Source organism: Dermacentor andersoni, chromosome 10, assembly GCF_023375885.2.
Source record: "Dermacentor andersoni chromosome 10, qqDerAnde1_hic_scaffold, whole genome shotgun sequence".
Taxonomy (NCBI): domain Eukaryota; kingdom Metazoa; phylum Arthropoda; class Arachnida; order Ixodida; family Ixodidae; genus Dermacentor; species Dermacentor andersoni.
In genome coordinates, this window is record NC_092823.1 from 59,592,521 (window position 1) to 59,607,644 (window position 15,124).

At 48.1% G+C, this 15,124-nt stretch overlaps 1 protein-coding gene across 1 annotated transcript in view; it reads right to left on the reverse strand.

Annotated features, from left to right (window-relative positions):
- The window catches only part of LOC126543452 (thyrotropin-releasing hormone-degrading ectoenzyme-like), a 45,849-nt gene that overhangs the window by 12,512 nt on the left and 18,213 nt on the right, over nucleotides 1-15,124 (reverse strand). Inside the window, exons 8-10 of the mRNA XM_072284688.1 lie at nucleotides 11,329-11,598; nucleotides 3,400-3,606; nucleotides 1,680-1,892 (exon numbers count right to left, since the gene is read on the reverse strand). Of these exons, the coding sequence (XP_072140789.1) occupies nucleotides 1,680-1,892; nucleotides 3,400-3,606; nucleotides 11,329-11,598 (690 nt within the window). The remainder of the gene's footprint in view (nucleotides 1-1,679; nucleotides 1,893-3,399; nucleotides 3,607-11,328; nucleotides 11,599-15,124) is intronic.

The following is a 15,124-nucleotide window of genomic DNA, read 5'->3' on the forward strand; positions in this document are numbered from 1 at the left end:
CGAGACTGAATCTTACCGGGACAACTTTTGGTGCTTTCTCTGACCCCAGACATTATTGTGACTAATTTCGCTACTTTTGGGGTACTTCTCAAGCACAGTGGCCGCGCTCGGCGCAGTTAGCGAAAAGCAGCTCGATTGTGTGCCGCAGTTTCGCGTGTACTGAATCTTACTGGGAGAAGTTCGTGACGCATTTTCTGACCCCAAAAATTACTGTATTTCATAACCTTTTGGGATATTTTTGAGGCATGCTCGCCGCGCCTGTAGTTGTGAAGCTGTTAGCAAAAAAGCAAGCCGGCCGTGGTGAGTTAGTTTTGCGTGTACTGAATTTTGTGTTGCTTGCGCCGGCAGGGCGCGTAAAAGGTAACGCCGAGGAGCTCAAGAACTTGACATTCCTGTCTTCTGAGCGACTGAAAACAGGCTTTGCCGTCCGCTTGGTGCGCTACCGTCAATTCGGCCGCTGGGCTCTATGGGAGTTTCCGATCTTGTTGAAATTTTTTCTCTATGCTTGTGCCCTCAAAAGCAGGCTGCACTATATAGTGGCGAACACACTCGGCGATCGTCGAAAATCTGATCAGCGGGTCAAGGGCTTCGGCTTTTATACATCAGTCGTCGAATCTTCCAGAGCAATCACTGGGACCCGCGTGCCTTCCACAAAGTTCTACATTATTCGCGTCGCGCACACATGCAATCAAATTACACAAGGTTCGGTGACAGACAGCGGATGGAACCATCCATAACATTCCAGAAACTTCCGAGACATGCAGGCGCGTCCTGCGCTGTGGGATAACATTTGTTAGCCGATGACAAGCGGTCACCCGGAAAAGATAAACAAGTACACGTGTCAATATTGCGTCCAGCATTAGCATTGGCTGGCGTTCACTCTTACGAACAATTGTGTCGTAGCATGCTTTTAAGGTGATTACCGTCATTTGGGAACTTTGCCCGGTTTTCGGTATGTCTGACTCTCAGGGTAGTCCATGGTCTATTGGGTAGAGCATAAGGGCTGCTTTGCTGAGACAGCCTAGTTCAAAAGCAACCGTCGGGCCAACATAGGTCGCTGGGTGTGTGCCCTTCTTGGAAGATTGTTTCGCGCTAATTTGGGTCAACAAGTATGTGTAACTGGGCATGTGGCACCACTTCAATAGCAACAAAATATCCACTAAAATCAATCCGGTTCAAAGCAGAATTGAACATGCGTAATATATATATACTGAAAACTGTGTCTGGATATAGTTGGTCATGTGTCACTCGCGGACTTTGCTGCGGTGGAGCAAGGTGGCGCAGCGTGTCCAGACGGACGCACGAGAGAGGAGCCTGGTTCCTTAAACACCCGTACATGACTCATTCATGCGTTGACACAACGCTATGTCACTGAGTTGTTTCAACGCTAATCGCATTAACGACGACATTTATCATGCTCTCCCGAAATATTGTGGCGAATATGGGCTCAAGTCTCCTTATTACATGCAGGTATTACACGGAGGCTTCTATAAAGCGTACGAATCTCTTGTCGATGTTTTGGAAGCTTGTGGGCGTTTGAAAGTTTCAAGTACCTTAAAAGAGACATCAAACTCTGCGTACATGCAGTCGCACCCATTGAGCCTATCACGTAATGTAAACTACCACTTAGCAATGGTGGCAAGCACCAGCATGACCTGGTCCTACACTGGCCTATATACTGGTTCCCTATACTGGCCTGCTTCAGTATAAGCCCGGGTCCGCGGGCGTCGTCCACCCGGAGCACGCTAAGCACGGGGTAACCTCCGTAGTCGGTCCACGTGTCCATGTTGCGAGACAGCAGCCCCGAAACGTCCAGAGTCCGCCAGAGGATCGCGCCGTCGGCCACCCCTAACTCGTTCTCCTTCATGTAGCGCCTGATGCCAGAGCCTATCCTGCACAAGCACCAAGGATTTGTGTGCGCGCCGATGTCAAGCTTTTGAAGCTTTGACGTTTGAAATCATTGACCTCCAGGGGAGCAGACAACTCCCCCTGCCCGTCGTCCAGGCTCCTTACACGAAAAGAGGAACCTACAGTGACACGTCAACCGGCTGACCCACGGCGCTGTGTCACATTTCTCCATTGATCTTCAATAGCACACCATTCTTTTCAATTCTACACCCTCGAAGCTAGTACATCCTCGGTCATTGCCTCGCCCACCCGCTTACCCTCGCCCCCCTTCAGAAGAACCGTACCCATATATACTGCGCCGAGGAGAGCACAGGACGCCTTGAAAAAGACAAGTCCACTTGTCGAAACGGTGCCTCATGCTCCCCCCTTGTTCCCGTTTTGTTCATAGACATGCTTTTGCGGGCACAGATTCACCCAATAAAAAGTTGGTTTCGGGATTCAGTGTTGCCGCTGTGTTCTTCGCCGTCACTACAATGGCACAATATGATATTTTTGAAAATGTTTCTTTGGCCGAACAGTGCACTTTAAAAGCAATGCTCAGTGTCCATCGGGTTAAAAAATGAAAGCACTAAATGCCCGCTCCAAATGTGTGATATAATTCATTGTTACAGGAAAAATTAGGTCAGTACAGTCAGACACCGCTTGTTACCTCTTGGAGGATGTTTTTTTCTGCAGTTGTCTTTACATATTGCGTCATTTTGGTCGAACAGCCCTTTATTATTGTCACACTAAAATAGCGTAGTCCTTCTTCTTGCTTTCGTTATGAAAATATTCGGGGGTGTTTGAGTCGCTATTAGAAGCAAAGCTTTATAGAGTAATCGTAGAACTTCTACCTAATATCTATTTAACCCAACAAATGCCAACATATTTTTGCTACGCAGAGTGTGACTGCTGAAAGTTCTAATTTAAACGCGAGAAGCTTATCGCAAGTCGCATAATAGTGTTTGCAATACGATAAGGCGAGTTCTCACCTGTTGATAGTATACTGCCAAACAAATACTAATTTAGTTTTTTTTAAAGTAATTATGGGGTTTCCGGTGAGAAAAGCACGATCTGATCATGAGGCACGCCATAGTGGAGGATTCAGCATTAATTTCCATCACCTGCAATTCTTTTCATCATCATCATCATCAGCCTAGTTACGCCCACTGCAGGGCAAAGGCCTCTCCCATACTTCTCCAACTATGTGCCCCTAAATTTAAGCAAACGAACCAGCCTTGCATTAAGCGCCTAGGTTACCTACGTTAAGCCCCATCCAAAGGCGGATGCCATGGCTGGGACTAAATCAGCGCCCTCGAGCGCAAGAGCGCGACGCCTTAGCAGCGGCGGGTCAAACCAGTTACTAATTACTTGTTATTCTAATTATCTTCTGTAGGAACGCACTCTCGAGGACCAGAAACAAATGTGATCAAAGTGTTCTAGTTTCTATGACTGCGTAATTGCGTTTGGTCTTTGCGGGACTAATTGATCAACTCTGCAGTAGCAACGTACGTCACGGGGCACAGGTCGGCAAGCATCGAGAAGATCAGCGTGGTGCGCTCAGAGCTGCTATTCACGCCGTTGTCGTCGTTGTCCATGGCCCGGCTGCGTGCCAGAAGCCGCCACTGGTCCAGGTACTCGCCGAGGCCCACGTGTTCAATAATCTGGCGCTGGAACGGGTACGCCAGGGACTCGGCAACCCATATGTCCTTCAGGGCACTGCAGTTCATGGTTGCGACTCCACTGAATGGCGTGTTAATTCTGGGCTAATTCCTACGATATTATGACAGTGCATGTTTCCTCCGGAAGGCGAGTCATTGATAGCGATAGTAAGCCCGACTACGCGAAGTAAGCTTCGTAGCTTAGTCTGCCGCATAAAGTGGGGTAAGCACTCGCTTCTTAATTAAATTGGCAAGCATACTGCCACGCGTGCGCACTCAAAAGTAAACAGATCTCACTAGATGAACGTGAACAGTCGCCATCACAACCTTGGCGGGATAGAAAGGACTGACCTGGCGAAGCGAACATCTCGTGCTACGTGCTGCTTCAAAGTGTCTACGAAACTTGAGATTACGCGACCTGCAACACTGGTAATGCGGTAAGAAAGCGCACGTCAAGCAGCCAGCCATCCCGGCTGCGTATTTCCAACTGCTCGTAGGTACAACGGGGCGTGGAACTTGCGGAGACGACGGACGTTTGCGCGCATGCGCGAGTGAGAGCGGGTGCGAGAGAAGAAATGTGGGGAGTTTTGATGCTTGAAAATACGACTCTGCCTAGGTACTACGGAGGAGTCCCTTGGGGCGCGGTGTATGCGCTTGTCCCTAGGCGCGCCGTGCCGGCAGAAGTCGCGGGGCGCGGTTGTGCTGAACTTAGCATCGCAAGTTGGCGGCTCGACGCAATCATATTTAATCGATCATGTTTTTACTAATGAAAACAACGTGTCATTATTTCGCATTATTGGCGGCGCCTCCAGGACACCAAAGCGGCAACGGGGATCCTGCGCCGCCTGCTTTAATATAACCTCAGGTGCTCTCCTGAGGCCTCCGTTTGCCGGTTACATGTGCCCTCCTGGAGCAGTGCTTGTAAAAAATCCGATCTATCGTCGCGACGAAAAATTCCACCCGTGACTTATAAAACACCAGTCAGAACATTGTCCCTTCAGACACAGCGATCACCAAGCGGCGTCCGCGCCCACTGCCTCACCGCGCGGGCAGCCAGCGGCGGAGCGTATAAACCAACTCGACCGAACTCCGCAATGCCGGCATGTCAGGGGACAAACGAATACAACGCAATCTAAGAAACCTCCTCCGTAGTGCCTAGGCTGAGTCATATATTCAAGGAGCAAAAGCCCCCAGATTTTCTCTCTCGCGCCCGCTCTTACTCGCGCCTGCGCAGAAACGTCGAGCTCCGTCAAAAGTGGCACGCCCCGTTGTAGCTGCTAGCGGATGAAAATACGCATCCCGGCTTGCCCACACTTTGCAGTCGCCGAAGATTATCGCCAAGATACAGCGGGTGGGCTGCGTATGCATTCAGCCCTCGTTGTCAGCCATGCGCAACCATGGCTTGGATAAATGAAGAGACCCAGGCGCATTCACCTGCCCCCTAGAATGCACTTGATTCGTTTCAGTACTGCCGGCCTATCACACGAGGCATTAGGCAGGAGTGGGTTACACGTAAAAAGAAGCAGATATGGTAATACAACAGCAAAACTTTGGCAAGGCAAGTCCGCAAATGCACATGTTACAAAGAACTTGAATCATCACAGAATACAGTGCATCAAACTTAACATTTCGTGTCTTTAGAACTGAAACGCTAGTACTTATACGTTTCATAATTATTTCTCGTATACACACAGAACAAAAAGAAAAGAAAATGAACATACATAACAAACATCTCTTACTGGAGCAAGATGAGTAACCTTTCAAAATACAAAGCGTTGTAAATACGCGATAATGCAAAGGGACGCCAATGAAATCTTTGAGGCGTACAGAAAAGCACAAGAAAGTGAAACATATGTTGGAACGTAGTATGCATGCGTTATGTGAGCTGAAATGATGGAAGAAAGATGAATAAAAGAAAGAGGGAAATCAAGAGTATCTTTATTGTCGCAGTTTTTTCATGAACGATTGAACGGTTGCACTATTTACCAGGTCCGCAGACAGAGCATTTCAATCTGTGACGGTGCGCGAAAAAAAAATGAATTTTTATAAGTTTGTGTCTTGCAGGAATACTGCCTCAGTTTTTTGGGATGCTCGGATTGTGTTGGTCGGCGGTGAAATCATTCTATGCACGCGTTCTTATTTACGTACAATTTATCATGGTACAGTCAGAACATAAATTTCAATATATCGTGCTGTCGTCTTGTCTGCAATGTATCCAAGTTAACGTTTTTTTTTTTTTTTTAGAAGTGTGCTGAGTGATGTAAGGAAACTGTTGCGATTATAAACAAATCGTAATGATATTATTTGAATCATTTGAAGTGTCTTAATATTTGCTTGGTTGTGGCGATCCCAGATCAAAAATGAGTACTCGGAGGATTGGATGGATGAAAGTTTTGTACGCCTCAACTTCAATTTTGGGGTTGATCTACGTAAGGACCTTAAGAATCCTAACTTCTGCATAGCTCTCTTTTCAATGTAGGCAACGTGATCATTCCACTTAAAATCTGTGCTGAGTACAACGCCGAAGTATTTATAGGTATTAGCGAACGATAGTTTTTTGCCCACTGATTGAGTATTCATACCGTAAAGGGAGTCGGTTACGTGTTGTAGTCCTAGCCACCTTTATTTTTTTCATTATTACCCCCATGTTTGGCTATGGTGATGGACTGCTAAGCACGATGTCGCGGGATCGAATCCCGGCCACGACGGCCGCATTTCGATGGGGCCGAAATGCGAAAACATCCTTGTGCTTACATTGAGGTGCACGTTAAAGAACCTCAGGTGCTCCCAATTTCCGGAGTCCCCCACTACGGCCTGCCTCACAATCAGATAGTGGTTTTGGCACGTAAAGCACCACAATTTTCTCTTTTCATTATCTTCATTTGTTAGGTTGCACACCAAGAAGATATTTTCGTTAAAGCTGTGCTTAAAAGACTCTGGTCGCGTGGACTACGTATATATAGGTAAAGGATGCAGCGATCTGCAAATAACCTTATAATAACCGGAATATAATGGAAGCAGCGATCGGCAAATAACCTTATAATAACCGGAATATAATGGGTGATATTGCGAATAAAAATTAAGGAAAAAATTTGCCCAAGCAGTGAAACTCAAGGAATTCCGGACTTCACCGGTTGTGAATCCGAGCATACGTTATCGATAGTAACTAATTGAGTTCAGTAAGAAAAGTAGGCCTCAATCAATGAAATTGAAATACCATTTTTCAGTATAGGTTTATGTTTTGCTAGAAGTTTTGGATCTGATAAGCGATCACATGCTTTTTCGAAGTCTAGGAATATGTCACTTTGGCCTTATTTATCTAGAATAGCTGCAATGTCGTGAACGGTTTGCAGGAGTTGTGTAACAGTCTCTAAGGAAACCGTGCTGGCGGTCGTTGATTAGATACCTCGAGAACATAGAAAGGTGCTTCAATATGATGCGTTCTAAAACTTTAGCGCATGAGCATAGTAGATAAATCGGTTTATGGAAGAAATGACAGAAGTGTTAGATTTTCTTTGTAGAGGAATAATTTTTGCAAACTTCCAATCCTTTGGAACCTCGCCCTGTAATAATGATTTCTTAAAATAATGCACAAGAAAATGGAGCACCACTCAGCATAGCTCAGAAGAAACGCGTTAGGTATGCCATCAATACCAGACGACTTTTTAAGATCGATATGAAGGAGCACTGACAAGAACCCGTTCGTTAGATATCGAGATGTCACTTATTGGTGGAACATCAAAAGCCGTTTTTGAACACGGTTTTCTACCATCATCCTCCCATACCACTCACCTTACATCACCTATAGCCCACGCCTTTGCGTGCGCTTCACCACGCGACCTCCAACGTCCCGTGACCTTCAGCATAAAGAATCCCTCTGTACGAACGTACCACGGTATAGCGGGATTCTCCGTTATCGCTGAACTATTGTCATTTTAAAAGAGCCATCGTCGAGCTATAAGTCGGACAAAGGACAGGCTGAGGATATATTGATGGCCTGGATGGTAGGCGATTGCTGTAGAGGCGGTGCATCTGTATGCGCAACATGAACACCGTGCAATCATCGCTTGTGTTTGGTTCTGTGTTTGCACATGTGCCTAGAAGTGCGTTGCACCTGCAATGACGAAGCAACGGTTACATCCGCAAGAGCGGTGCGCGTTTCATCCAGCCCGGATAGGGCTAGCTCAAGCCATGTTCACAATTATTCGTGATTGCGGAATGGTTTCCTGCTGCGATTGTTCAGGTTTTCAAGGAATTGGCATGTACAAATTCTTGCCATGCTGCGAGGTACTTCCGCAAAAAGAGACGCGCATTGCGTCACAAATCTTGGCTTTTTTCTTGTGTGTGTGTGTGTGTGTGTGTGCGCGCGCGCGCGTGTGTGTGTGTGTGCGTGTGTGTGTGTGTGTGCGTGTGTGTGTGCGTGTGTGTGTGCGTGTGTGTGTGCGTGTGTGCGTGTGCGCGTGTGCGCGTGTGCGCGTGTGCACGTGTGTGTGCGCGTGTGTGTGCGCGTGTGTGTGCGCGTGTGCGTGGGTGTGTGTGTGTGTGTGTGTGTGTGTGTGTGTGTGTGTGTGTGTGTGTGTGTGTGTGTGTGTGTGTGTGTGTGTGTGTGTGTGTGTGTGTGTGTGTGTGTGTGTGTGTGTGTGTGTGTGTGTGTGTGTGTGTGTGTGTTGCAGGAACCTATTGGAAAGAAGTTCCTAATACCGCAGAAAGAAACCCCCCAGGGGTCGGTGATCTCCCCGTTGCTGTTCAATATAGGGATGAGGGGATTGCCGAACCTCTTGGAGAACATCAGGGGTATCCGTCACGCAATGTATGCAGACGACCTGACCATGTGGGCGTGCGCGGGATCGGCGGGCGAACAACAAGACGCCCTGCAGGAAGCTATCGACAGGACCGAGCAGTATCTACACCGCTGCGGTCTTTCATGCGCGCCGGAAAAGTCGGAGCTCCTGATCCTCAAAAAGAGGACAAGAGGGCGGCCTCCGCAGGAGACACCTGACCCAACGTTGACACTAAATGGAGTCAACATACCCAAGGTGGACACACTCCGTATTCTGGGCCTCACTCTCCAGAAGGACGGTGCCGGTCTCGCCGCCATTAAAAAACTGCAAGCGACAGTTACCCAAGTCGCGCACTTGGTGCGAAGAGTGACAAACAAAAAGCACGGCCTGAAAGAGCAGGACACAATCAGATTAATACAAGCCCTGATAATCAGCAGAGTCACTTACGGCACCCCGTACCTGGGTCTCAAGAACAGCGAGAGAGACAAATTGAACACCCTAATACGAAAGACCTACAAGCTGGCACTGGGGCTTCCACCGACGACGTCGACGGAGAAGCTACTCAGCCTGGGCATCCACAATACTTGGGAGGAACTAGTAGAGGCCCACAAGACGAGCCAGATAGAGCGACTCAATCTCACCAGCACGGGTAGGGACACGTTAATAAGACTGGGCTACCCAGTCGAATATGAGTCCACAAAACAGCGGGTTCCTCTACCCCTGAGGGAGAAGATCACGGTGGCCAACATCCCGAGAAACATGCACCCTGAATACCACAGAGAAAGGAGGCGAGCGAGAGTGAAAGCTCTACGTAAGGCCTACGAAGGACCAAAACAAGAAGTCCGATACACCGACGCGGCAAAGTACAAGAACAGAGCGGCCCACGCTATCAGCGTGATCAACGGCCAAGGACAAGAGGTAGCAGCGGCCTCGGTAAGCACTCCAGGCATCGACTGCGCGGAAGAAACGGCGATAGCCCTGGCGGCCACTACGGGACAACGAGAGGAAGATCTAATCACAATTATCACCGACTCACAAACAGCATGTAGAAATTATCAAAAGGGCCGCATTTCCAAACAAGCCCTCAGCATCCTCGAAAAACGAGACAATTTTCCAGAAGTGTACATTGTCTGGGCCCCGGGACACGAGTCCCTGGCGGGTAATGTAGCGGCTAATGCCGCTGCCCGAGATCACATTCTCCGGGCTATCCCACCAGGTTCACGAGCACCGGTAGACCAACAAGATAGCGTCCCGAAAAGATACGCCAATATCCTGAGCCACTACAGACTGGGTAGAAGGATCTATCCACCCCCGCATCCCCAGCTGACAAGAGAAGAGGCGGTCATCTTCCGAAGACTACAGACCGGCACATTCCCGCACGGCACCCTGCTACACGCCATGTATCCTACGAGCTATACTCACAAATGCGCCTTCTGCTCCACGCCCAATACCCTCTACCACATGGTATGGGAATGTCAAAAAAACCCATAGACACCGCCCATCACCGGACCAACAGTCGAGCAGTGGGAGGCACAGCTGACAAGCTCGAACCCTAGAAGACCAGCATCGCCTAGTGAGCAGGGCCAAGCTATCAGCTCAGGCCTACGGCATCCTGGACTAGGGACGCCGCCCACCTCGGACGATTTTACCGTCGGCTCATTTCAACTAATAAAGTTTATTCCTCCTCCTGCATGCTGTTGCAACTAAATGGGGTCTTGTTGGATACGGTTACTGGCAGGACAAGTGCTGCTTCAGTTCACGCGTCGGATATTTCCAACTGTCTATCGTTTAAAAGGGTTGCTATAGAGATAACACGGGGAAGGCGGGAGATTGAAATTCAAGACGATGAGCAATACCAGAACAAGGTGAAAGCAGGAGCCAACGTTTCGGCAAGTGGACTTCATATGTCGCCTTTAAGAAGACAAGTCCACTTGTCGAAACGTTGGCTCCTGCTTTCACCTTGTTCTCGTTTTGCTCGTCGTCTTAGTATGGAGATGTATTTAATGATAAGGTACATTGGTATACGTTCCACATTCGCCATACTAATGTAAGCTCAAGACACGGTTAAAAAGAAGTCTTGCCGTGATGTGAAACAATGAGAAAAAGGGGACGAAATGAAAAGGCACTCAAAGGCGACACAACGTGAAAACCTATCTCACCAACTCTCCACGACGATGTGAATTTTCACGTCATCTGCGCGGCATTCACAGGGCTTTTCGTTCATAAGTACACATTGCCTTTGGCCTGCCGGCTTCACTAACGATATGTCCAGCATCAGGATTTGCCAGAATTGTATTTTAAGAATAGCTCAAGCGTAAGACATTTTTGTGAACATGGGCCCGGAGGATTAAAAGTATGGCATTCGTAAGAAACGTGCGGACTGCAGCTGGCATTGCTTGGGAGCTTATCAGGGATAAAAAGTTGCCAAAATAAGATACGCAGCAAAAATTTATGACGATAATCCAACGTCAGATCCGCTGTTCATGGGCGGAATCCTAAACAGTACTAAAGAGTTGGCCATTATATTCTCCTATATCATTTATCGTTTGCCGCTGAAGAAATGCGATTAAGGCTGTGAAAGAGTAAGAATAAAAAGATTCTCAGGTGTTACACGCCCAAACCACGATCCGATTACCAGACATGCCGTTACGGGTGTTTGCAGATTGACCTTGAGCACCTGGAGTTCGCTCTAAAGGACTGTTCCACGATGCCAAGCTGATGAAGTCAGTGACGACCTAAGAACGCAGTTGTAAATGCGCTGCTGTTTAACAAGAAAAGAAAATGCGCCAGCCAATGACGTTCACTAAGTCATATAAAGGGGACGAAAATAATTCAATATCGGCGTCTCTCATAAACTATGTTTTGCCGTGTGGAGGCACCGACGGGAGTTGCTGTGTGATTCCGTGGCCGGAGCTCGTACTGGACTCGCAGCTTGTCCCCGACTACTGCGGTTCCCTCTAGTGTGGCTTGCAACGGCGGTGACCATAAAGACCGCTCACCGAGGCGTGGCATACGAGACGAAAAACTGAAGGACGATGTGTTGGATGACCGGTACGACCCAGTTGCTGCGCTGCCAGACGGGCAAGCGGGAGAGCTCTCCTTGCCGGATTCCGACGAAACCGGCTCCGGACAGGGCCGCTTTTGGCAAGTCGGGCACCACCACCAGGTCGAGCACCTGCGACGTGTTGCTCCACGCGCCCACAAGCTCCTCGAGCAGGTCCACTGCCTGCCCGATGATCCTCAGCATGGTGGCCCGGTAAGGCGCGAAGCTGGAAGGGAAAGCGGTTTACTTCGATGTGCATGTTTCACTTTTGACATGGTGGCCTCCTTCGCAGGCTGCATGGTTCCCTTTAAGTCCAGTTGCGCACACTTGCGTAAACCTACGGATTTCGGGCGTTGCCCCTTAAGCCATCTGTCAAACTTCATCGTAATACGTCAGCGTAGCTCTCTTGGCAGCATTTGAGAAAAAAAGCAATATTTCAACAGATGGGCCGAGTTTCAACAATTTCATTTACCACCGTCGAAACGCTACTTCCCTGCAATAACATGTGAATTTACAGCATTAGTCGTAACCTCCCCACTATTTATGGTAGTGTCTTGGTCAGGATTAAAAACTCCTATAACACAGCGAGGAAGTTACGACAAATTGCCGGAAACGCGTATGTTAATCGGTCTGAATCAGACGGCTGTCATCCACCCCGTCATGTCACCGGCACGGCTTACCTCAGGAGACAGCGCTACCTCGTCATGTTTCTCCTCAAAAACGGGACACCAGCGACTTTGGTGGATGCTCCTAACATCTCCATCGTCCCGTTTTCTAGAGGAAACGCCCTTTGCTGACGGATGCCGTTGCCATGGTGGTGACGCCAAGGGCCGAATATGGCAGCCGCGTGAATCAGGCTTGAAAAGGCAGTACTTTCTAGATGTCACTAACTGAAAGCTGTTGAAATTCGGCCACCCTTTTCAAATACAATTTTCTTTTTATATGCTGGCCATTGGGTGACGCTGGGGTATTACGGGTGAATGTCGAGAAATGGCCGAAAGGGCAATGTCCAAATTTATGGGTATAGTACCCCACTTTTCTTTTTGTTGGTTCTGTCTGGTGAAGGCAAGTAATAAAGCCACGGACATTATGCTGCGGATCAATTTAACCTTCTGCTTAGCGAATTTGGCTTCGCTGCACTTCATATTGCATTGCATTGCTATGCATGGCAACATCACCGAAGCCAATCCCACGTTTCACAAAATTTTCTGTTAGCAGTAATTCAAAAATGCTCTTTTTCTTCGTCGTAATGCATGAAACCAGTAACTGAGCTATGCATGTTCTTTGAACCGAATGGTGAAAGCAAGTAAAAAAGCCACGGACATTACGCTTCGGTTCAATTTAAGTTTGCAAATTTTTGCAGATGCGAAAATTTGCAATGAACATGCACGTGTAAACGCTAAATATATTCGATGAAAGAACGATACAAGTAAACAATAAAAACATTCCAATCCATGTGGACGTAAAGAGATTATCCCAGGTATTTAAGCCTGCTGTTACCGTTTGCATCTCCTAAAGGATGTAATATACAATAAAATGACTCAACCTTCTGACTATCTGGTGCTTAGTAGTCTTCCCAACAATTATAATTGTGATTGATGCTGTGTGCATTTTCCGATCCGAGACCTTCTTGTATGCTGAGACGCCTATGATGTTCAAGACAAGAACGCGCTGGATGCCCAATGTGCATACATGAAATTCACGCAAGAGTGATGAGGAACCTTGCTTTGAGAAAAAGAAATACCGCGTCACTGTGCGGGTTCGCTGGCAATCTTAACAAAAACACTGAAAACCATGCCGGAATGCACATGTAGATGGCATCAAAACCAAATGGCATTCATTTCGAATCCAAAATTGTTGATATCCACCATCAAACTGAATAGGATGGGACCTGATGCGCTGTAAAAGCCTCGTTCCAGAGTTTAGGGTTGTTGCCTGCACTGCTCGCGGACGCGTGAGGTTCTACACTACCCGATGTGTGAAACTGGATCAGCTTGCAGGCGAGGGTCACCGAAGCGTTCTAGAAGTCTTGAAAGCTCAGAATCGTGACACGGCACTTTCGCGCTGTCGAAAGTTTAAAGGGATGGCCACACTAGCCGATAAAGCGATCGCGGCGTGCCCCTTCGGCAGGAAACATGTCGCGACAACAGGCGATTGGCCGCATGTTTCCTGCTGCGTAGCACATTGGGGCGCGGGTCTCGGAGCTATTATTGCGGCGTGCCGCTCACCGCCCATCGCGGAGGCCACTGAATAGCGGCTGATTCGTTCATGTGCGCGAACGCCGCGAGGAACTATCCCCCTCTCTCAGCCTCACTAATTCCAGCCGCGGTGATTCTGGCCGAGGGTTAAATTATCACGTGCTTGCTGCAGCGTCAAATACACCTGTATGTGTGGCCACGCCGATGGTGGCGCGAATTTCGCCCCGAGCTTCTTTATACGAGCGTGCTTTCACAGCATAGTGTGGCCATGCCTTGACTCGTTCACGTTGCCCCCACTAGTCGTAGCAGGTGTTATCGAGAGCGTGGGAGGTCGATAATACGTAATACGGCGTTTAGTTAAACTATTTATTTCTGTGCTTTCAGCCACTGTAGTGAGCTCACTCAGGCCTAAATAAATAGTTACTTCTTCATTTGCGGTTTTGCTCGATATTTCACTCCTTCCGTCGGTTTGCCGAGATTTTTCCACATACCGAATCTGAGCTCAGAAATGTGAACGGGGCGCTGAACCGAAAGAAAATCCTGATTTTTTACGCCATGTGTGTCCGGGCGACAAATACTGACTCGAAAAGCAATGGAGTTTTCAGCGAGAGCGAACACTCTGTAAGAAACTCATGGAGCTGCGCCCATTCGCAGTCATCCTTGGAATATTGACTGTTTTGCAGGCTGCCATAAGATGCAAAGCGGTCCTTGCAATATTGACTGTTTTGCAGGCTGCCATAAGATGCAAAGCGGTTCTTGCAATATTGACTGTTTTGCAGGCTGCCATAAGATGCAAAGCGGTCCTTGCAATATTGACTGTTTTGCAGGCTGCCATAAGATGCAAAGCGGTCCTTGGAATATTGTCTGTTTTGCAGGCTGCCATAAGATGCAAAGCGGTCCTTGCAACATTGACTGTTTTGCAGGCTGCCATAAGATGCAAAGCGGTCCTTGCAACATTGACTGTTTTGCAGGCTGCCATAAGATGCAAAGCGGTCCTTGCAACATTGACTGTTTTGCAGGCTGCCATAAGATGCAAAGCGGTCCTTGCAATATTGACTGTTTTGCAGGCTGCCATAAGATGCAAAGCGGTCCTTGCAATATTGACTGTTTTGCAGGCTGCCATAAGATGCAAAGCGGTCCTTGCAATATTGACTGTTTTGCAGGCTGCCATAAGATGCAAAGCGGTCCTTGCAATATTGACTGCTTTGCAGGCTGCCATAAGATGCAAAGCGGTCCTTGCAATATTGACTGCTTTGCAGGCTGCCATAAGATGCAAAGCGGTCCTTGCAATATTGACTGCTTTGCAGGCTGCCATAAGATGCAAAGCGGTCCTTGCAATATTGACTGTTTTGCAGGCTGCCATAAGATGCAAAGCGGTCCTTGCAATATTGACTGTTTTGCAGGCTGCCATAAGATGCAATGCGGTCCTTGCAATATTGACTGTTTTGCAGGCTGCCATAAGATGCAAAGCGGTCCTTGCAATATTGACTGTTTTGCAGGCTGCCATAAGATGCAAAGCGGTCCTTGCAATATTGACTGTTTTGCAGGCTGCCA